Genomic DNA, 22,602 nt, shown 5'->3' with positions numbered 1-22,602 from the left:
CATAGTGAGGATGCAGGTGGACATGGGTGCTGCAGCATTGCTTGGGTCAGAAAATGTTTACAACAGGGGTTCCCAACCCAGGGTCCATAGCATTAAAAAAATTTGGAGACTCCTGGCTTACAAGGAGAAATTGCAGCATTGGACCCCAGAAGGGGCAAGGTAAACTTTAAGGACTTACACTGGTGAGGTGGTTCCAGTGTGGAGAGTAGTACACATTACAGTGGAGATTAGCAAACCGAGAAAGAATTTTTTTAGAGGTGTGGCTCTTTTCTGATAACTCCATAAATAAACATAGCGAAATAGACGTCACCTACGAACCCCTAAGAGCCAAAGAAAAGTGAGCCAATGAGATTCAATGATCAACTGAAGAGGTAGCCAATCAGGACTGAGGCAAGTGAAAGGGGCCTATATAAATGCGGACGCTCCCAGAAAGAAACACCAACACTGAGGATGTCACCTCGACTGGTGATGAAATGCCTGCAAGCTAATTGCCAAGCTCAACAAGCACCACAATGTCAGAGAAGGAAACTTCCACTATACTTTGTATAAACTAGTTATCCAGTGCTTCTGGACTGTTCAAGATTGGAGCAGCTCAAGCTCAACTGGCACAAAGTACACTTGATTGGTGGGACCACTGGTCTACAAGAGCTATTGAAGAAGTGTGCAGAAGTATTCAACAGAGAACGGTAGTATGAAAGGAATCACTGTTAAGCCCAGGTTCTTAGTGGAGGAAAGGCGGCTGCAGAGACTTGGTGACGGCATGGATAAAAAAAGAATGGATTGAATAAAAGGATCAATTAAATGATACAATAAAAACGTGTGGCATGAAGAAACTACATAATATTCCAAGGAAATCAGAAACAGAAAGCTAATATGATACCATTTGCAATACTACAAGAAACAAATATTGTTCTTTAAATATTGCCAGAACAATACTTTTCTATGAATAAACCTTGCACAAAATGATCATGATCTCTGAAAGAACAAGCTGAAGAACTACACTTACTTCAAAAGTTCATCCTTTTCAGTTTTCCGAGCAAACACGATGTCAGAACATTTTGTTTGGAATTTCAGGAGGATGTCAGTGAACCCAGTGTAGAACTGTAAAAGAGAGATATTGACATCTAGCAATGCAACAACTGTTTTGATTTCTGGCATAATGACGCAACTGCTATAATTTAACAATTTCACCATTGATAAAAATTACTGACAGAAAGGTAGTGAGGGAAGTGTTAGATTGATCTTGGAGCAGATTAAAGGTTAGCACAACACCGTGGGCTGAATAGCTTGTATACCTAATGCTCTGAAAGATAAACGCTGCTAGGATATTTATAACAATATGGAAGGAGCTGCAGTGCTTTTCAACAGTTCTTCCAGATTTGAAATCTAAATCTCAGTGTATGGTTGTTTAAATGAAGGAAGCATTCTTCTTTGCTACTTTCTCCACCTCACATCAGTGAGAATGGCGCTGATTTAATTTCTAAACTCTGAGAAAAATTACTTTTAGATAGCGCCAAATGCATGAAGAGCATTTGATGGCTCTAGGCCTGTACTTGATGAAGTTTAGAAGAATGAGGGAGAAATCTCATTGAAACTTATCAAATATTGAAAGGTCTAGATATAGCAGATGCTGGGTGGATGTTCCCTATGGTGCAGAAGTCTAAAGTCAGAGGCCACAGCCTCAGAATAAAGTCCATTTAGGACAAAGATGAGGAGGAATTTCTTTAACCAGAGGGTGGAGAATCTGTGGAATTCATCACCACAGCTGGTTGTGGAGGCCAAGTTGTTAGGTACATTTAAAATGAAGGGTGACAGGTTCTTGATCAGTCAGGGGGTCAAAGGAATGGGGTTGAGAGAGACAATAAATCAGCCATGATGGAATAGTGGAGCAGACTCGATGGGTCAAATGGCCTAATTCTGATCACAAACAAGAGAAAGTCTGCAAATGCTGGGGATCCGAGCAACACACGAAATGCTGGAGAACTCAGCGGGCCAGGCAGCAACTATGGAAAAAAGTACAGTCAACATTTCCAGCTGTAACTGCTTCCTGCACCTGTGCTGAACTCGTTGATTTCATCCACTTTGCCTCCAGCTTCCACCTTGCCCTCAAATTCACTTGGTCCATTTCCGACACCTCACTTCCCTTTCTCGACCTCACTGTCTCTATCTCCAGAGGCAGCTTATCCACCGATATCTATTATAAACCAACAGACTCTCATAGCTACCTGGACTACATCTCATCCAACCCTGCCATCCCCTTCTCTCAATTCCTCCGTCTCCACTGCATCTGCTCTCAGGATGAGGCTTTTGATTCTAGAACAAAGGAGATGTCCTTCTTTTTCCAAAGAAATGGGCTTCCCTTCATCTACCATCAACACTGCCCTCAACCGCATCTCTTCCATTTCATGCACGTCTGCTCTTACCACATCCTCCCACTACCCTACCAAGGACAGGGTTCCTCTTGTCTTCACCTACTACCTCACCAGCCTTCATGTCCAGCACATAATTCTCTTAAACTTCTGCCATCTCCAACTTCTACCATCAAACACATCTCCCTCCCCCTCAATTTCTGCTTTATGCAGGGATCGCTCCCTATGCAACTCCCTTGTCCGTTTGTCTCTCCCCACTGATCTCCCTCCTGGAACTTATCCTTGCAAGTGAAACAAGTGCTACACCTGCCCTTACACCTCTTTTCTCACTACCATCCAGGGCCCTAAACAGTCCTTCCAGGTGAGGCGACACTTAACCTGTGAGACTGTTGGGGGGTCACTTACAGTGTTCGGTGCTCCCAGTGAGGCCTCCTGTATATCGGTGAGACCTGATGTAGATTGGGAGACTGCTTCGCTGAGCTCCACCCGCCAGTACAAGCAGGATCTCCCAGTGGACACACATTTTAATTCCACTCCATTCCCATTCCAATATGTCCATCTATGGCCTCCTCCACTGTCGGGTAAGGCCACACTTACGTTGGAGGAACAACACTTTATATTCCGTTTGGGTATCCTCCAACCAGATGGCATGAACATCAATTTCTCAAACTTCCAGTAATGACTCCCCTCCTCCTTCACCATTTCCCATCCCCTTGTCCTGCTCTTATGTCATCTCCTCCCCCGCCCAATGCCTCCCCCTGGTGCTCCTTCACCACCCCCACCCCCCACTTTTCCCTTTCTTCCATGGCCTTCTGTCCTTCTGTCTCTTTCACCAATCAACTTCCTAGCTCTTTGCTTCATCTCTATCCCTCCAAGTTTCACCTATCACCTGGTGATTCTCTCCCCTCACCTTTCAAAACTACTCCTCAGCTTTACTTCTCCAATCCTGCCTAAGAGATTTGGCCTGAAACGTTGACTGTACTTTTTTCCATGGATGCTACCTGGCCTGCTGAATTCCTCCAGCATTTTGTATGTGTTGGCCTATTTCTTATGTCTTAAGGTTTTACAAGACATGGGAGCAGAATTAGCCATTTGGCTCATCCACTTTACTCCACTATTTCATCATGGCTGATTCGTTATCCATCTCAATCCAATTCTCTAATATTTCCAACATAATAGAATAATTGAAAACCAAAGTCATTTTGAGATTGCGCTCCTTTCCAAGTTTAGCATGCTGCACTTTGAAACCTGGAGAAGATTCCTGGGTTGTAAAATGCATTTAAATCCAAAGGAGGCAAATTTGAAAAGAAAAGAATAAAGTGCAGAAATTTGCAGGCCAAATATTTTGTTGTTAGCATTCCTATTTGAAGTCAAAAACCTTAAGTAAGCTGTAACACAAGAGATGCTGCAGATGCTGTAAATCCAGAGTAACACACACAAAGTGCTGGAGGGCTCAGCAGGTTAATCACAAAAATGAGAAAATCTGCTGATGCTAGGAATCAAATAATGCACACAAACTGCTGGAGGAACTCAGTAGGCTAGGCAGCATTTATGGAAAAAAGTAAACAGTTGACACTTCAGTCCGAGACCCTTCATCAGGAAGAAGGGCCACTCCAGATTTTTGTGTGTATGACTCAGCAGGTGAGGCAGCATCTATGGAAAGGAATAAAGAATCAACATTTCGGGCTGAGACCCTTCATCAGGATATAAGAGAACAGAAAGGAAACAGAGTTAATGTTCCAGTTCAGTTAATCAGAACCAATTAAAGTTTGAATCCAAAGTTGTTTTAAGTTCCAGAGACACAAGAGATTTGTCTAAGAGATTCTGCAGATGCTGGAAATCCAGAGCAATGCACACAAAATGCTGGAGGAACTCAGTAGGTCAGGCAGCATCTATTTGGATGATTTGGATCAAGATCCATCATCAGGTTTAGGAAGCAGAATCCCTGAAGATTATGAGGACTTGAAGAACGGCCTTGGGACAAAACATGGACTGTTTATTAAACACAAAGTACACTGCAGATGCTGTGGTCAAATCAAGATGTACAAAAAAGCAGGATGAACTCAGCAGGTCAGGCACCATCCGTTGAAATGAGCAGTCAATGTTTCGGGCCGACCTGCTGAGTTCATCCAGCTTTTTTGTATGGACTGTTTATTCCTCTTAATAGATGCTGTCCGACATGCTGAGATTCTTAAATAAACTGGATTTGTTGTGCATCGAAGTCTGCTTTGAACCAAAAAACCAAATTTTTAATTATAAGACCACAATCTATTAGGAGCAGAATCAAATCACTCGTCCCATCAAATCTGCTCTGCCATTCCACCATGGCTGATTTATTGTCTCTCTCAACCACATTCTCCTTCCTTCACCCCGTAACTTTTGATGGCCTGACTAATCAAGAACATATCAACCTCAGCTTCAAATATAATCAATAACTTAGCCTCCACAGCTGTCTGTGGTAATGACCTCCATAGATTCACTGCCCTCTGAATAAAGAATTCCCTCCTCATCTGTTCTAAAGGGATGTCTTTGTATTCTGTAGCTGTACCCTCTTACCCTAACCTGCCCCACTATAGGAAACATCCTTGCCATGTTCACTTTACCTAGGCCTCACACGATTCAATAGGTTTGAATGAGATTACCCCCCACCCCCAATTCTTCTAAATTCCAGCGAGTACAGGCCCAAAGCCATAAAACTCTCTTCGCATGGTAACCCTTTCATGCCCAAAATCATTCTAGTGAACCTCTCCTGGACCTACCAATGCAAGCACATCTTTTCTTAGTTAAGCGGCCCAAAACTACTCTCAATACTCCAAATGTGGCCTGACCAATGCCTTATAAAGCCTCAGTATTACATTCTTGTTTTTATATTCTAATCTTTTTGAAATTAATGCTAACATTGCATTTGCTTTTCTTACTACTGACTCAACCTGCAAGTTAACCTTTAGGGAATCCTGCACAAGGGCTCCCAAGTCCCTTTGCACTTTGACCTTTGAAGTTTCATATTTAGAAAATAATCTACGCCTTTATTCTTTCTATCAGAGTGCATGACCATATACTTCCCTACACTATATTCCATCTGCCACATCCTTACCCATTCTTCCAATCTGTCTAAGCCCTTCTTCAGACTCCCTGCTTTGCTCAATGCACCTCCCCCTATATTGGTTTCATCTGCAAACACGGCCACAAAGCCATCAATAATATACCAGAATGTTGAAGAAAAATTGCAAGTGATCTAGAATATTGAAGACCGAACTAGTCTTAAGGTTTTTGTTAAATAAGCATCCAAAATAAAAACATTTTTTTTTAAAAATTACAGATTTAGGTTTGTTAAACATGATCAGTCCATTACCTAATGGCATTCTCAAGTACAAATTTAAGATTGCAAATGTGAAATAAAATCATTTAAATCCTTCTTTCTCTCAAAAGGTAGAAGAGCGAAAATACTCACTTTAGTGCCTTCTCTCAAATTGTTTACAAGTTCAAAAAACTGATCGTGTGCGGCTGCCAGCTTCTTAAGTACTTCTTCCCTCTGAAGAGCACCGGTATTCGACTGGTTTGTCTTAGAAAACTCCTCATGAGCACTCTGCACAGAACAGACTCCAAATTCAAATTATGTTCTAACCTCTCAATAATAAGATCAGTTCACATGGAATTCAGCTGAATTGAGCATTGAATACAAACATCAGCAGGTAACTCAAAAGCAAATTTTATGTAATATTTGGAGCATCTGATAGACAGCACACATGGTGGGAGTCAGAGAGAAAGAGAGTGGAAGAGGGAAAGAAGAAAGTGAGGTAGTGAGGGACATGGAGGGCCCTAAGAGAATGCACTCTGCATGGCAGGTATTAAAACAGGGGCTCCCAACCATTTTTATGCCATGGACCCCTACCATTAACCTGCGGACCGTAGGTTGGGAACCCCTGAATTAGAATAACTTCATCTGCAGACTGTAACGTTGCCTGTCAGCATCAAAGGGTAACTCACAGAGTGGCACAGTATATAAAACAGGTCACCACACCTACGCTAACCACCATACCTATCTATACTAATCCCATTTGCCTGCATTAGTTCCATATCTCCCTGTGCCATGCTCATTCAAAGAGCGGTACAGAAGTTTCTGAATATTATATTCCTGCCTCCACCACTTCCTCGAGTAGGTCATTGCAAATACCAAGTATAGAATGTGGGGGAAAACCTTGCCCCTCAAATCTCCTCATCATCATTTTAAACCTCTGCCCTTGTGCTTTACATAGTTTTCCCACCCTTTGGAAAAAAAACTTTGGCAGTCTACCATATCATTCTTCTGAGTTTTACTTCTCTCTGTCATGTCAGGTCAATGAATACTACCTCACTACTTCTGTTCTCTACACTATATGTATGTATGTATGGGTATGTACACATAAACATATGCATAAATACCAGTGCCTTTCTGTTGAAAATTTTATCTTTATTTCTGAGTAAATTATATGCCTTCTGCCAAGTTTTCATTTTGGTCTGTCACTCCAAGAATACCTTTCATGAATTTTGAAAAGTGTGAAGCGATACACTTTGGAAGGTCGAACTTGAATGTAGAATACAGGATTCTCAGCAGTGTGGAGGAACACAGGGATACTGCGGTCCACGCCCATAGATACACTGAATTTATAACAGGTTAAAAGGGCAGACATTATCGTGGGCCAATGGGCTTGCACTGTTCTGTGTTCTACTCCATAGTAAATCATACATCCTTTGCCAAGTTTCTATTTCAATTTGTTATTCCAAGGATACCTTCCATAAATTTTGGAACCCAGAATTGAAAGGTATAGCCTTATTAGTGCTCTCCTGTAAAGGATCATTTTCAATTGGCCGTCACAGTAGCACATCAGTTACCTGAATACTTGCAAGCAACTCTTCCTGCTTTTTCAGGTTTTTCTGCACTCTGTCTGTGTGGCTTCCATAAATCCGATCGAGCTCAGTGACAGAAATAACTTCTTCATTGATGGCACCGTCCTGAGCCAATGCTGTCAGAAACTTGCTGGACATGTCGAACTCCACAGACTTCAAGTTATTCTCCAGAGTCTCCCTCTCCTTCTTAACTTCATCCAGGGAAGCAAGGAGTGCCTTCAGATGCGTAACAACCTAAAGGCCATCAATAAAGTTAAATCTTAAAAATAATTCTTAACTCCTTGAACATTTTCAAGTTTTATAATAAAAGGTAATACTACTTCAAAAGTTTTATGAACGGCAAAAAGAAACTGAATGCAGCTTTGTTTACAAACACTACATTGAAGAGAAAACAGATCACAGATTGTGACAACATTGCAAATTTCAAATCCAGAAAACAGTTTCATTGTAAACAGTGTCATGGTATCATACAGCATGGAGGCTTACCAATCGGTCCAACTGGTCCATGCCACCCATTGGGCACCTTCTATATTAACCCCACCTCCCATCACTTGGTCCATAGCCTGCTATAATTAAGTGATTCAAGAAACTCTGTAAGTGATTCAACTTCAACCACTCTCTCAGGCAGTGCGCTCCAGCTACTTACCACTCTCAGGATGAACAAGGACCCCCGAGGTCCCCTCTATATCCCTTCCTCCTTGCCCTATACTAATGACCTCTAGTTTTATCAAGCACTACCTGCAGTCTACTGTATCTATATCCCTCAATTTTATATACTTCAGCATGTTCCCTGTTAACTCCCTCTGCTCCGTGGAGAACAGACTTAGGCGTTTTCATTCTCTCTCAAAGGAACTGCTCCCTCCCAGGTAGCAGAAAGATTAAAAATAAAGGTATGCTTTATTTGTCACATGTAAGTCAAAACCTGCATCGTGTGCACCAAATCAAATCAGCTAGGCAGGATGAAAGGTCACCACACTTGTAGCAACAGCTCACTAACCCTAACCTTAAGTCTTTGGAATATGGGAAGAAAGCAGAGCACTCACAGGAAACCCATGCAGTCACAAGTAGAATGTACAAATTCCTTAGTGAACCGTTATAGGCAATTGCTGGTGCTATAAAGTGATACAGCTGTAGTTGCACTATGACACACTATGGTAACCACTATGGTTAGCTGGTAAATCTCCTCTCTACCCTGTCTATGATTGTGAATAGGTCAACAACAGCACGGTTTTTCGTCTGCAACCATTTTTGTTCTCAATTTTAAGCAAAGAGCAGTGTTGATTCTATAGAATCATGCAAGGCAGATTTGTGTGTTCTGGACATATTATATACAGTTATAGAGTCATAGAAAAGTACAACACAAAAACAGGCCCTTGGGCCCATCTAGTCCATGCCAATCCATTTAAACTGCCCACTCCCCTCGACCTGCACCGGACCGTAGCCCTCTGTATCCTTACCGTCCACATACCTATCCAAACTTCTCTTAAACGTTGAAATCGAGCTGCCACTTGTGCTGACAGCTTGTTCCACACTCTCACAACCCTCTGAGGGAAGAAGTTTCTCCTTATGTTCCCCTTAAACTTTTCACCTTTCACATTAACCCCTGACCTCCGGTTGTAGTCCCACCCAACCTCAGTGGAAAAGCCTAATGGCTTTAACTCTATCTATACCCTAACATAATTTAGATATTCAGTTGCAAGAAAATGTTTGTGAACCCTTCGCAATTACATAGTTTTCTGCACTAATTACTTATAAAATGTAGTCTGATCTTCATCTAAGTTACAATAATAGACAAACACAATCTGTCTCAACTAATAACACACAAACAATTGTACTTCTTGTTAATACTGAGTACACTATTTAAACAATCACAGTCTAATTCAAAAATGTATGTGGAGGTGAAAAAGAATCTAAGGATAACAACAAAAGACCTGCAGAAATCTCTAGAACTTGCTAAAGTCTCCGTTCATGGGAAGGCACCACGGAGGAAACCACTGCTCTCCAAAACAAAAAACATTGCATCTCTCAAGTTTGCAAAAGACCACCTAGATGTTCCACAATGTTTCTGGGACAACATTCTCTTGACAAATTAGACAAAGGTTGAACTTTTTGGCAGAAATGCATACTGCTAGCTATGCTTGGAGGAAAAAGGGCATTGTACACCAACATCAAAATCTCATCCCAACTGTGAAGCATGGTAGAAGGAACATCATGGTTTGGAGCTGCTTTGCTGCGTCAAGGCCTGGACAGCTTGCAGTCATTGAGGGAACAATGAATTCAAAATTGTACCAAGACATTTTCAGAAGAATGTCAGGATAGCAGTCCATCACCTGAAGCTTGATAGAAGTTGGATGATGCAACAAGACAATGATCCAAAACACAAAGTAAATCAAGAAAATAATGGTTTAAAAAGAAGAAAATTTGTGTTTTGGAATGGCCACGTCAGAGGCCAGACCTTAACCCAATTGAAATGTTGTGGCTTGTGTTGAAGAGGGCTGTTTAAGCAAGGTATCCCAGAAATATTGATGAACTGAAACAGTTTTGTATAGAGGAATAGTCTAAAATTCCTCCTCGCTGTTCTGCAAGTCCGATCAGCAACTATTTGAAATGTTTGGTGGAGATTATTGCTGATAAAGGAGGTTCTACCAGTTTTTATATACACGGGTTCACATACTTTTTTCCAGCCTGGACTATGAATGATTAAACAATATGTTCAAAAAAGACATGAAAAATTCAATTGTTTGTGTGTCATTTGTTTAGGCAGATTGTGTTTGTCTATTATTATGACTTAGATGAAGATCAAAGCACATTTTATGAGTAATTAATGCAGAAAACCATGTAAATGAAAAGGGTTCACAAACTTTTTCTTGCAGCTGTATATTGCCATTACATTATCAGAGGGCGACAGTACATTGTAGTTCTGCTGTTCATAGGGATGGCCTTTGCAGGGGATCCCAATCTTTATTATGTCATGGACTCCTACCATTAACCAAGAGGTCTACAGAACCTAAATTGGAAACCCCTGTCTTATGGTAAGCAGTATTGAACGAGTATATTTGAGGATACGAGTGTCAACTGCAAAAACAAATTTAATGATCTTGGGAGTTAAAGAATAAAAATCATGATTATAGACAAATTACACAAAAAGTCCAAATGATGCCAAAAGAAGAGCTTGTCAACGCATCTTAATTTGGCTTATATATGAAATAAAAATAGGCAACGTCAGGATTCTTCACAAAGAATATTGAGAAGAAGAGGGATCTTGGGGTTCACACCAAGGCATCCCTCATAGTTGATGAGCAAGTTGATTGGATGGTTAAGGTGTATGGTGCGTTCGTCTTCATTAGTCGGAAGATTGAATTAAAAAGCCATGGGGTAATGTTGCAGCTCTATTAAACTCTAGTTAGACCACACTTAGAGTATTGCTTTCATGTTGGATGCATCATTATAAGAATGTGGAAGCTGTAAAGAGGCTGAAGAGGAGATTTACCAGGATGCTGTCTGGGTTACACAAAGGGACAGGTGCACTGAACACCGTGCCAGGGTGGTATAGGGAGCAGATACATTATGGACATTTAAGAGACTCTCCAATAGGCACAAAGATGAAAGTAAAATGGAGAGCTATGTGAGAGGGAAGGGTTAATTTAATCTCGGAATATATTGAAGGATTGCCATAACATTGTGGGCCGAAGGCTATTTACTGGAATGCTCTATGTCTATTCAGGTCACATCTGTGGAAGGAGAAAGTTAATTTGACCTTCTGTCACATCCATCCACAAGCTCAGTAGAGTTTTCTACATAAGTTCTTCACACTCTCCAAACAGCTCAGTAGTTAATGAATGGTGGCTTTGACAACAATTCAATACTGTATTTTAAACACCCCATAGTGTGTTGCAGTGAGTTTACTGTATCTGGGGAACTATCCATGCAAAGTGCAGCCACACAGCTCTTACAGACCCAAGTCTAATTCAGATTGGTGGCGAACTCAACCATAATGCCCAGTGGGGAAATGACCTTCTAAAATTACCATCAGCGCTCTAAAGGATTTCAAGCACCAGTAGCTCTCATGTGATGATGTCAAAAATCAATCTGCTCATCTGTCATGGTAGATTGCGGCAATTACCACTTAACCTAGATATTGGCAAATATCTGAGAGATATTAATTTTATTTTTGTTTAGAAATACTGCATGGGACAGGCCCTTCCAAGCTCAATAAGCCACATATTTAATCCAAACCTAATTACAGGACAATTTACAATGAGCAACTAACCTAGCATCTGGTAAGTCTTTGGAACGTGGGAGGAAACTGGAAAAAAGAGGAAGCCCACAAGGTCGCGGGGAGACTGAACAAGCTCCTTATTGACAGCGTCAGGAATTGAACCTTCTGGTACTGTACTGTAAAGCGTTGTGCTAACCATCATGTTACCGTGCCGCCCTAATCATCTTTATTCCTCATACACATTTACACGGGTTAGGAACTTGCTGTGGTGTGTTGGTCAGGACATGACGTAACAAAAAACAACATTCAGCAACTATAAAGAATAAAGAATCAGGATCAGGTTTATTATCTGTTGTGAAATTTCTTGTTTTGTGGCAGCAGTATAATGCAATACGTAAAAATACTATAAATTACAATAAGACATTTACAATATAATTGACATTATAAGAAATGGTTTAAAGTGTTACAGTTCAGTCTAGTGACTGAGGTAACAGATGGGTGGGGTGGGGTGCTTGGAACCCTATCAGCCTGGGATGAATCAGAAAGGGTGAAACTCATCAAGAACAAAACTGTTTTTGCATATAATTTTCTTATTACACTGATTCACAGATCAGACCTATCAAACTCAATTTCCAATTATTTCTAACTTATTCTGTTCCATGTGCTCTTATCTCCACCTTTCCCATTAGAATCATATTATTGTCTCAAGGCATTGAAGGCAGATAGTAAATCTCATCTTACCTCACTTCCTTGAAGAGATTTGGTTGGATTACCAGATGGTATGGCAGCATTCAGCTCTGCCTCGGGTTTACACAGAAGGGCAATAATTTCACTGTGAGCAGCATAACGGTCTTGGACCACTTTATCCGCTTGGATGGCCTTATCCAGAATACTTCTGAAATTACCTCCCTCTTGGAAAAGTGGGGAGGGGAAACGCAGAAACACATTAAGTTTACCGCACAGTTAGAACTATATGGTAAATCTCTTTCACCAGTTGAGAAAACTTGATCAAGGAGGAAGCTACAAGTGCAGGAAATTAAATAGATATTAAAAATGCCCAACCACTTCAATAAATGATGACTTGGTGAATCATGTTTGGACTTCACTTCCATTTCCCTCATGAGGACTGGCTCATGGACCTCTAGTCAATAATTGGCTCTTGCATTTTGCTGACATTGGGTGAGAGAGAGGTTACTGTTGTGACACTCAACCAGATTTGCAATCTCCCTCCTATATGTGACTCGTCATCACCTTTGATCCGGCCAACAACAGTGGTAATGACAGCAAACTTAAAAACATTAATCTTAACCCTTAGAATTTTTCCGAATAACTTTTCTACTACTTATGCTAGGTTCACAGAATTACAATTTATCAGGCTTTTCCTTTCTGCCCTTTTGCAAAATCAGATCTCCAGACATTTGGTGCCCGAGTAGCTTAAACATCTCAGCCAGAGCCCCAGAAAACTAACACCAAAGGGCGTGCATTGAAGGTGAGAGGGGGCAGGTTTAAGGGGGATGTTTTTACACAGAGAGTGGTGGATGCCTGGAATACACTGCCCGGTATGGTGGTAGAGGCAAATACATTAGAGGCTTTTAAGAGATATTTAGGTAGGCACATGGATGTGAGGAAGATGGATATTGTGTAGAGAGTTTTGTTTTTGGGGTTTTTAAATTTACTTTTTAGCTGGTTCAGTGCAACATTACGGGCTGAAGGGCTTGTTGTTGTGCTGCACTGTTCTACGTTCCAAAACTCTTCCCTGACCTCCCATACCATCCAGGGAAACTTTCCACTAAGAGGTCAGGCCTTACAGGGAAATACTAAAGCTTACAGCTGCCTTGCAGGAATAAATTTCAATTGGGAGACAAAACTTTAGAATTCTCTTGCCCAAAAGCTATCAGCTCAAATGTTAATTTTAAATATAAATGGTGTTTATTATTAATGATGGCTGAACCAAACACCAACAGCTGAGGTTGGGGGGTGACACCATGGACAAAAAGCAGCAGTTTCCATCGACATGGTTAATATAATAAAGCAGTTGAACTTGGAAAATATACTCCTCTGCAACAGGTTTTCTATATTCCTGACACACTGAAGCATTAAGTTTAAAAACCAAGTTTACTCACCTACTCGTAAGGGTTTATACAGTTCATTTGAAGGAGTCCTTTGCCAGCGTTCTTTAAACTTTGCTTTCAGTTCATGATCAGTGACTTCCTCTTGATCCAGTACTCTCAATGACTAAAAGCAGAAATTTGAATATAAAAACATAAACCTTCTTGGATTGAGCCCATCAAGTCACTCAAGAGCTCTGCAGATTTCAATGAGATCTCATTTCATGTTTCAACTAAAATCTGCCACATCTACCTTCATACAGTACATCTGCTACCTCTGGAACCCATCTAGTGAATCTTTGCTGCATATGACACTGAAATGGAGGGCTGTGTACAAGGGAAGTGAAAGACTGATGTTTGAGTAAGTCTACATCACGGGCACTTTATTAACACATATTGTGTTTGTCTCTTTACCAAAGAAAAAATATAATTGCTAGAAAAGAAATAGAACATATAAACACAGTGGCCACTTTACTAGGTACAACTGTACAACTGCTCGTTAATGCAAATATGTAATCAACCAGTCAAGTGACAGCAGCTCAATACAGACATGGTCAAGAGATTCAGTTATTGTTCAGAACAAACATCAGAATGGGGAAAAAAATGTAATCTAAGGGTAAGTGACTGACCATGGAAGGATTGCTGGTGCTAGACAGTGTGGTTTGAGTAACTGTTAATCTCCTTGGATTTTCATACAGAACAGTCTCAAAGATTTTCAGTGAATGATGCGAAAAACAAATAACGTTAAATAAGCAGCAGTTCTGTGGGCAAAAACACCTTGTAAATGAGACATCAAAAACCAGACTGGATCAAGCTGACAGAAGGGAACAGAAACTCAAATAACCTCATGTTACTACAGTGCTATACAGAAGAGCATTTCTGAATGTGCAACACTTCGAACCTGTAAGTGGATGGGCGACAGCAGAAGACCACGAGCATATAAGAGGTACCTAATAAAGTGGCCACAGTGTATATGCTCTATTCCCTTTCTAGTATACATATTCTTTCTTAGGTAGATAAGCACTATACTCTATAGTGCATTCTTACCAAGGATCTATACAATAAATACGCAGCAAAGACGCATTTGCTCCTGCACTCAAAACCTCGTGATAAGGGCCAAAACACCATTTGCCTTGCTAATTGTTACACCTGCATGTTGGCTTTAGGTAACTTAAACACAAGACCACAAGGCTTATCCCAGAACATCAACTTTATCCAATGTCTCACTCTGCTTTTCTGTTCTCTGGAGTCAAAGAGAATTTTTTAAAAACATTATATTGCACCTGCCAAGGTCTTGCCCAGTTACTCAGGTTATCTACGTATGGACAACAAAGATTTTGCTTCCTCAATACTTTTGGGTATACCTTATGGATCTTGGGTTGCAGATAATGAAAATCACCATGAAATTCCCCTATCACATATCATTTATTTTACAAATTTGTATTTGTATTTTAATTTAATTTCAATTTGTTATTTTAATTGAGAATTCAAGTCAAATACAATATTGCCCACAATGTAAGCTGAAGTTTTCTATCTTGTCCAGGCATGCCTGGGCATGCTTAGGCTGGGTGGATGCTGGACATGGAGTCTGGAGGAGGCACACAACGATGCTATGATGCACAAGCCAGGAATGGAAAATGACACTGATACTGATACAGATTTTGAACCCTTGATGTTGAGTGAGCATCATCTGATAACTCAATCTAAGTTAAATGGCCTGGTCAGAGACTTGGGTTTGTCAAAGACAAAAACAGAGTTACTGGGTCAGGACTACAAGGATGGAATCTACTGTCACAAGGCACCAAAATTTCTGTGAAGGATTTTGATACCTGAGACAGAGGTTTCCCAGAATAACTGATGCCAAAACTAAGGAAGGCATTTTTGTTAGTCCACAAATCAAACAGGTCATCGATGACAGGCAATTTGAAGAATTTCTAATACAACTGGGAAAAAAACATGGAAGGCATTCAAGGATGTTGTTGGAAATTTTCAGAGCGCCAAACTACATACAGCTAGTTGGTAACCTGCTTCAAGCATACAAAATCATGAAGTGCAACATGTCACTAAAGATTCATTTTCTGCATTCCCATTTAGACTTCTTCCCTCCAAATCTTGGCACTGTCAGTAACGAGCAAGGTGAAAGGTTTCACCAGGACATTGCAGTCATGGAGAAACGGTATCAGGGAAACTGGAATCCATCGATATTGGTTGATTATAGTTGGACACTTGAGTGAAAAACCTCAGACAATGAATACAAATGAAAATCAGCAACAAAATGGTTGAACTATTGCAAAGCGTCTGCACCATTATGAATTAAACACATTATAATCAATAGAAGTTAATTTCTCGCTTCTCCAAATTTCTACGTGATCCAAGTAGTCTGAAATTATATTTGTGTTCAGCTTCAAGCAGTCTATCATAAATCAAAAAAATTCCGAGGAAAGAACACTTTTGAAAAAATTTGTTGTCCAGTGTTATCTATAGCCGCAAGTCTGCAGGAGGCTGGAGGCCGAAGACTGTCTGCCCACAAGATGTTTGTCTGGTCTGTGTGTGCAGGTGTGTCAGTGGGAGAGAGGAACTGGACTTGTTTTGCTGTTGCTGCTTGTGTTGTTTGCATACATGATGGGCATGCTATGTTGGCAGCAAATGCATGATGATACTTGCAGACTGTCCCCAGTACATCCTCAGGTTGCGTGTGTTGCATCACTCTTGATGCATTTCACTGTATGTTTCAACATACATATGACAAAGAAATGAATCTGAGTCCTTGTAAATTCTTTGTAATTTCCACCCAATTCAAAAACTTATGTCTAGTAAGCGGGGAAATATAACACGTGACCCAATAAATTCATTAAGATTACAAAAAGCTGCAAATTCCTCTGGTATCCCTTGAGATACAAGCTGACACCCCAAGCACAATTTTATTCCCACCCCAGCTTTCTGTTTGATAACTAAATTCTCAACCCATTTCAATACAATTTGCTCTGATCTCATTGACTAGCTTTTTGCATGAGGCCTCTTGAAAGCTTGACTAAAATCAAAATAGTGGATTCTGGTTAATCAGGGCAGATGCTTATTTGGTCCAACTCTTAAAAAAAACAAAAGCTAATCAGGGAAATAGGGACACTGATACTTGGTGAGAAATAAGCATAAAGTCAATTCGGAACTATTTTCCTCACTGTGGGTTTCAAACATTCAGGCTTGGAGATGGCAAAAATGGTTGGGAGTGGAAATGAAATGAATTCACTACTTCAACAAGTTGTTCTGGAGGCCGAAGACTGTTTGTCCACAGGATGTTGAAAGCTTTCCAGAAGACGCTCAATAAGGTGCCACATAAAAGACTTACTCATAAAATAAGGAAGCATAGAGTTGGGTGATGTATTAACATGGTTAGAGGACTGGTTAGCTAATAGAAAGCAGAGAGTTGGGATACATGAGTGTAACTCTGGTTGGCAATCAGTGATGAGCGGTGCGCCACAGGGGTTGGTGCTGGGCCTGCAACTGATCACGATATACATTAATGATCTGGAAGAGGGGACAGCATGTGGTGTATCTAAATTTGCTGATGATACTAAATTGAGTGGAAAAGTAAATTGTGCAGAAGATACGGAGAGTCTGCAGAGAGATACAGATAAGTTAAGTGAGTGCGCAAGGTGTCTGGAGGATGTAATACAATGTTGATAAATGTGAGGTCATCCACTTTGGAAGGAAAAATGGAAGATTAGATTATTATTTAAATGGTAAAAGATTGCAACATGCTGCTGTACAGAGGGACTCGGGAGTGCTTGTGCATGAATGGTTGGTTTGCAGGTACAGCAGGCTATCAAGAGGGCAAATGGAATGTTGGCCTTCATTGCCAGAGGGATTGGATTTAACAGCAGGGAGGTTATGCTGCAACTGCACAGGGTACTGGTGAGGCCACACCTGGAGTACCGTGTGCAGTTATGGTCTCCTTACTTGAAGGAGGATATACTGGCTTTGGAGGCGGTGCCTCTAAAGGAGGAGGTTCACCAGGTTGATTCCAGAGATGAGTGGGTTGACTATGAGGAGAGATTGAGCTGGCTGGGATTGTACTCGCTGGAATTCAAAAGAATGAGAGATCTTAGAGAAACATATAAAATATGAAGAGATAGATATGATGGAGGCAGGAAAGTTGGTTCCATGGGTAGATGAGACTAGAACTAGGGCACATAGCCTCAAGATTCGGGGGAGTAGATTTAGGATGGAGATGAGGAGGAACTGCTGTTCCCAGAGGGTGGTGAATCTGTGGAATACTCTGCCCAGTGAAGCAGTGGAGGCTACCTCAGTAAATATATTTAAGACAAGGTTGGTTAGATTTTTGCATAGTAGGGGAATTAAGGGTTATAGGGAAAAGGCAGGTAGGTGGAGATGAGTCCATGGCCAGATCAGCCATGAACTTATTGAATGGCGAAAGAAGCTCGACGGGCCAGATGGCCTACTCCTGCTTCTATTTCTTACGTTATTATGTAATGTTAGGAACTATGAAGAACTTGAAGGTATCGACAATCGCCCTGAATGTTATAATGAAAATGAAAATTTGGAGGATCTATTCATTGAAATGGTTGTATGAAGGCAGCCCATTATCTGCACTGATTTTGTTAATTTACAGTCAATTGAAAGAACATAGAAGCAGAGACGGGATGAATTCCTCTGTTGACAACTATTAGGAACTAATACAGTTTTATAGTACTGATGTAGCACTAATAGTGCTCTAAGTTGTTCTGTTTTTCATTTAAATATACAATTTGTTACTCAGTTAAACAATAGTTTGTCTTTTCTTTATCTTTTTAACTATTTCCATGAAACTCTGGGTAATTGGGGCAGCCGTTTAATTGGGCCAAAATGTATTGGTCCCGGTGTGTCCCAATTAACCGGAACTCACTGTGTATTAATACATGTATCCAGTGGTTCCTCCCTCATTCATTCTACGAGTCACATCCTTAAAGGATGCCAGTGGATCAATCAAACATGAATTTCATAATCAATCCATGCTGACTCCCATTTCTCTTCTCAAGGTGTTCTTTCATTACAATCATAATTGTTCAAACCAAATTTTTCCTTCTACTGACATTATGTTAGGGTAAAAAAAAGGTATAATGCGTTCCTGGCATATATGACGAATGAAATCTTCTCAAGCTTCCAGCCAGGTACAGGTCACAATTACAAGCAACGTTTCGATGGCAAACTCCACCATCTTCATGAAGGTGGCAGGGTTTGTCATTGAAACATTGGTCATAATTGATACCTGTAACCGGCTGGAAGCCTGAAAAGAGTTTATTCTTTATGTTAGGGTGTTCCCTGCACTCTCTTCTCCTCTCTTAGTGTATTTACATGATACTCATTTAACATCCAAAATCATAGAGCCCGACAGTACAGAAACAAGTCTTTTGGCCCATCTAGTCTGTGCTAAACTGTTATTCTACCTGGTTCCATCCACCCCACAACTGGAACACAGTCCTCCACACCACATAGTCCATCCATCCATGTGCTTAACCAAACGTCCCTTAAATGTTGCAATAGAACCCACATCCAGCACTTCCACTGGCAGTTCATTCCACACTTGCACCACTCCGAGTGAAGAAGTTCGCCCTATGGTTTCCCTTAAAGATTTCACCTTTCACTCTTAAACCATGTCTCACAAACCTTAGTGGAAAAAACCTGTTTGCATTTACTCTATCTGCACCCCTCAAAACTTTGCATACCTCTATCATATCTCTCTCATTCTCCTACTCTCCAAGGAAACAGAAGTCCTATCCTATTCAACCTTTCCCTATAATTCAGGTTTGCAAGTCTGTACAATGTCCTTGTAAAATTTCTTTGCACTTTTTCTACTGATTTCATTTCAATAGTATTTATATTTAACATTCTGGGAGGGAAATGTACAGCATGAGGAAAGTAAAAAGAAATGAATTAGGTTGCCTCATCCAGGATTTCTCTGTTCCTCTGCAGAAGATCTGGAAGATCTCTCATAAGTTGATCTATTGTCTGGAGGCCACCCTGCTGAATCACGCTGCTGGATTTCTCCATGATTGACTGTGGGATACTGTCACCAGAAATGTCTTCTATGGCGGCAGGCAAATTCAAGGAAGCCAGAACTCTACAAAATAATAAAGAAAAACAATTATCCATTGCTTTTAAACATCTATCCTCCATAAATTTTCTTTGAATTGGATGTTTGCACTCTGACTGGTGAGACTATACCAATTATATTTAGGGAATTTAGAAAACTAACAAAATGATTTTACTCAAAACTGATGTCATGAACATTGATTTCTGTAATGTCCAGTAATTTCATCCCGTTGCCTTTCTCTCTTTTTCCATTCCCTGTTCTGGTTCCCTTCTTACCCCTTCCCATCACCTCCCTCTGGCTGCCCTTCTTCCCTTTCTTCCATGCTCCACTGCTCTCTAACAGATTCGGTCTTCTTCAGTCGTTGACCTTTTCCACTTATTACCTCCCAGTTTCTTACTTCACCCACCTTCCCCCATCCCCGGTCCCACCTATCACTTGCCAACTTGTACTCCTTCCTCTCCCCCCATATTTGTATTATGGTTTCTCCCCCTTCCTTTCCAAATTGATGGAGGGCTTTGGCACAAAGCAGCAACTGTTTATTCCCCTGCATAGATGCTGCTACCTGCTGAGTTCCTCCAGCATCTTGTGTGTGTTCCTCAGAAGCTTAACAGGATACAATTTAATTTTTTTTTTCATTTTTCCTCACTAACAACATCATCATCATCATAGGAGGTTGGCGATCATGATCTCATGACCATGATTGTTTTTGGCAAATTTTTCTACAGAAGTTGTTTGCCATTGCCTTCTGGGCAGTGTCTTTACAAGACGGATGACCCCAGACATTATCAATACGCTTCAGAGATTGTCTGCCTTGTGTCAGTGGCTGCATAACCAGGACCTGTGATATGCACCAGCTGCTTGTACAACCATCCACCACCTGCTCCCATGGCTTCACATGACCCTGATCAGAGGGCTAAGCAGGTGCTACACCTTGCCCAAGAGTGACCTGCAGGCCAGTGGAAGGAAGGAACATCTGACATCTCCTTGGTGGAGACACATCTGCATCCCACCACCCGAACCCCACTAACAAAACACTTAATGACTGATGACCATTAAGGAATTCGAGAAGGTGGTAGATGCTGGCTTATGGAGAAACTGTGGAACAAAGGAAGATCAGCACCCTTATGGCATTAAACCTCTCCAGTTGATTTGGGGACAAGAGACAAAGTGGAGTGGTACTTGGAGAGTTAAGCCAAGTGCAAAGTGAGGACCATGAATCAAATTCCTCTAACAAATAAAATTTGCCAATTCATCATCAGATATTTAAATAGATTATCAGCAGCTTCTAAGCATTGGAGCTTCATATTCACACTAAAATAGCCTGAAGAAAAATAATTACAACATTCTCCAAATCTACAAGGCCAGTTTTCTAGTGAATTGCCAAAACTCCATTTGTTATTGGAACTACCAGCTTATTGGTACACCTTATATATGGTAAATCGTGAAAATATTATTATTTTGTTAATGAAGATTGAAAAATAGTCACTGTAGGCAGTTTAAATAGTTTGGCACAAACTAGATGGACCAAAGGGCCTGTTTCTCTGCTGTACTTTTCTATGACTTTAGAGCTGTACATAAGGTGGGTATCACAGAAGCATAATCTTTTACAACATCACCAAGAGTTCAATTCCCAACGGCATCTGTAAGGAGTTTGTTCGTTCACCCCACGACTACATGGATTTCCTCCCACATTCCAAGGATGTAAGCATTAGCTTTAGTAAGTTGTGGGCATGCTATGCTGGCGCTGGAAGCATGGTGACACTCGCGGGCTGTGCCCAACACATCCTTGAACTGTGTTGGTCTTTGATGCGTTTCGCTGTGTTTCGATGTATATGTGACAAATAAAGCTAATGATTAGAAACTTTTCTTACCCATTGGCTAAATTTGTGGATTCTCTCATCTGTGCAATCAATCTGTTGACCAAGTCAGCCCGCCTCTGATTGTAGACGCTCAGAGCTTGCTGCACTGCCAGAGGAACCATCTTCGCAAAGAGATCTAAACAGACAAATGTTGTTCAGAAAATCTCTCAGGTACTTGATGGGCTTAAACACATCCTGAATTACTTCTATATTACTTTACAACTCAAAATATTCCTTACTTTGGTGGGGGGCGGGGTGCAGCTGTTGATTGGCAGAGAACTGAGAGTTCTATCAGTTAGGTACAATGCATTCAAAATTATAAATAAAATTTTTAACTGAACATTATTTAGCAACTTGTCAGCAGTTGTATCTATTAAAACGTGTACAGTTAGCAGAATTCATCTCATGATTAAAGACATTTTGCTATTTTGAGACCTCCATTGGGCAGGGTTGACCATGGGTGTTGTGTCTTAGCTGTCTATGTGATATACAAGCCTGGGCAGTACGATATGGAGAGCAAGCTGTTGCCCATGTAGCAAGCTCCCCCTCTCCACATGGCTGTTGAACCCAAAGGAATGGTACAGACTGATACAGTTCGATATCAATAGTGTCACAGGAATTGCCAGTCCTTGTTGAACTCAACATGGGACTGCCTTAGGGACTCCAGCTTCAGACTTTTCCTCAGGGTTTACTCCCTAAGCTTTCCCCATGCCACAAGGCAGCGGAGGTTAGAGATCAGCATTTTCCTTCCCTAGATGAGCTGCCAACCATGGCTGACAACCCCCATCTACCTGAATTGACTGGTTTTAATATGCCACTAACCTGCCTTTGCCCGTTCTCCAATCAATAGAATCTGTTCCATTGACCTTAGAAGCTAAACCACACATGAAAGCCAGCAGCTGGACTTGGTTGTCAGAAGTTATTTGAGATGCACATCATTGGGAGCATTTAATAGGTAGTGGGAACTTATCCCCACTAGGTCTCCTGGCTATGACAACCTTAAGGAACCTAGATTTGGGACTGTATTTCAGTAACCATACAGAGTCAAAGTTCAGCAGAAGCCACTGTT

At 40.9% G+C, this 22,602-nt stretch overlaps 1 protein-coding gene across 4 annotated transcripts in view; it reads right to left on the bottom strand.

Moving 5' to 3' along the window:
* pdcd6ip (programmed cell death 6 interacting protein) overlaps window positions 1-22,602 on the bottom strand; it is a 93,788-nt gene that overhangs the window by 13,430 nt on the left and 57,756 nt on the right. For all 4 annotated transcript variants that reach the window (XM_073036251.1, XM_073036301.1, XM_073036358.1 and 1 more), the window contains exons 9-15: window positions 21,546-21,669; window positions 19,524-19,701; window positions 13,599-13,710; window positions 12,217-12,386; window positions 7,242-7,490; window positions 5,821-5,955; window positions 1,007-1,101 (exon numbers count right to left, since the gene is read on the bottom strand). In XM_073036251.1, coding sequence (XP_072892352.1) covers window positions 1,007-1,101; window positions 5,821-5,955; window positions 7,242-7,490; window positions 12,217-12,386; window positions 13,599-13,710; window positions 19,524-19,701; window positions 21,546-21,669 — 1,063 coding nt within the window. The remainder of the gene's footprint in view (window positions 1-1,006; window positions 1,102-5,820; window positions 5,956-7,241; window positions 7,491-12,216; window positions 12,387-13,598; window positions 13,711-19,523; window positions 19,702-21,545; window positions 21,670-22,602) is intronic.

This window comes from Hemitrygon akajei, chromosome 1 (genome assembly GCF_048418815.1).
Source record: "Hemitrygon akajei chromosome 1, sHemAka1.3, whole genome shotgun sequence".
NCBI lineage: Eukaryota > Metazoa > Chordata > Chondrichthyes > Myliobatiformes > Dasyatidae > Hemitrygon > Hemitrygon akajei.
This window is presented reverse-complemented; position numbering and strand designations above follow the sequence as displayed.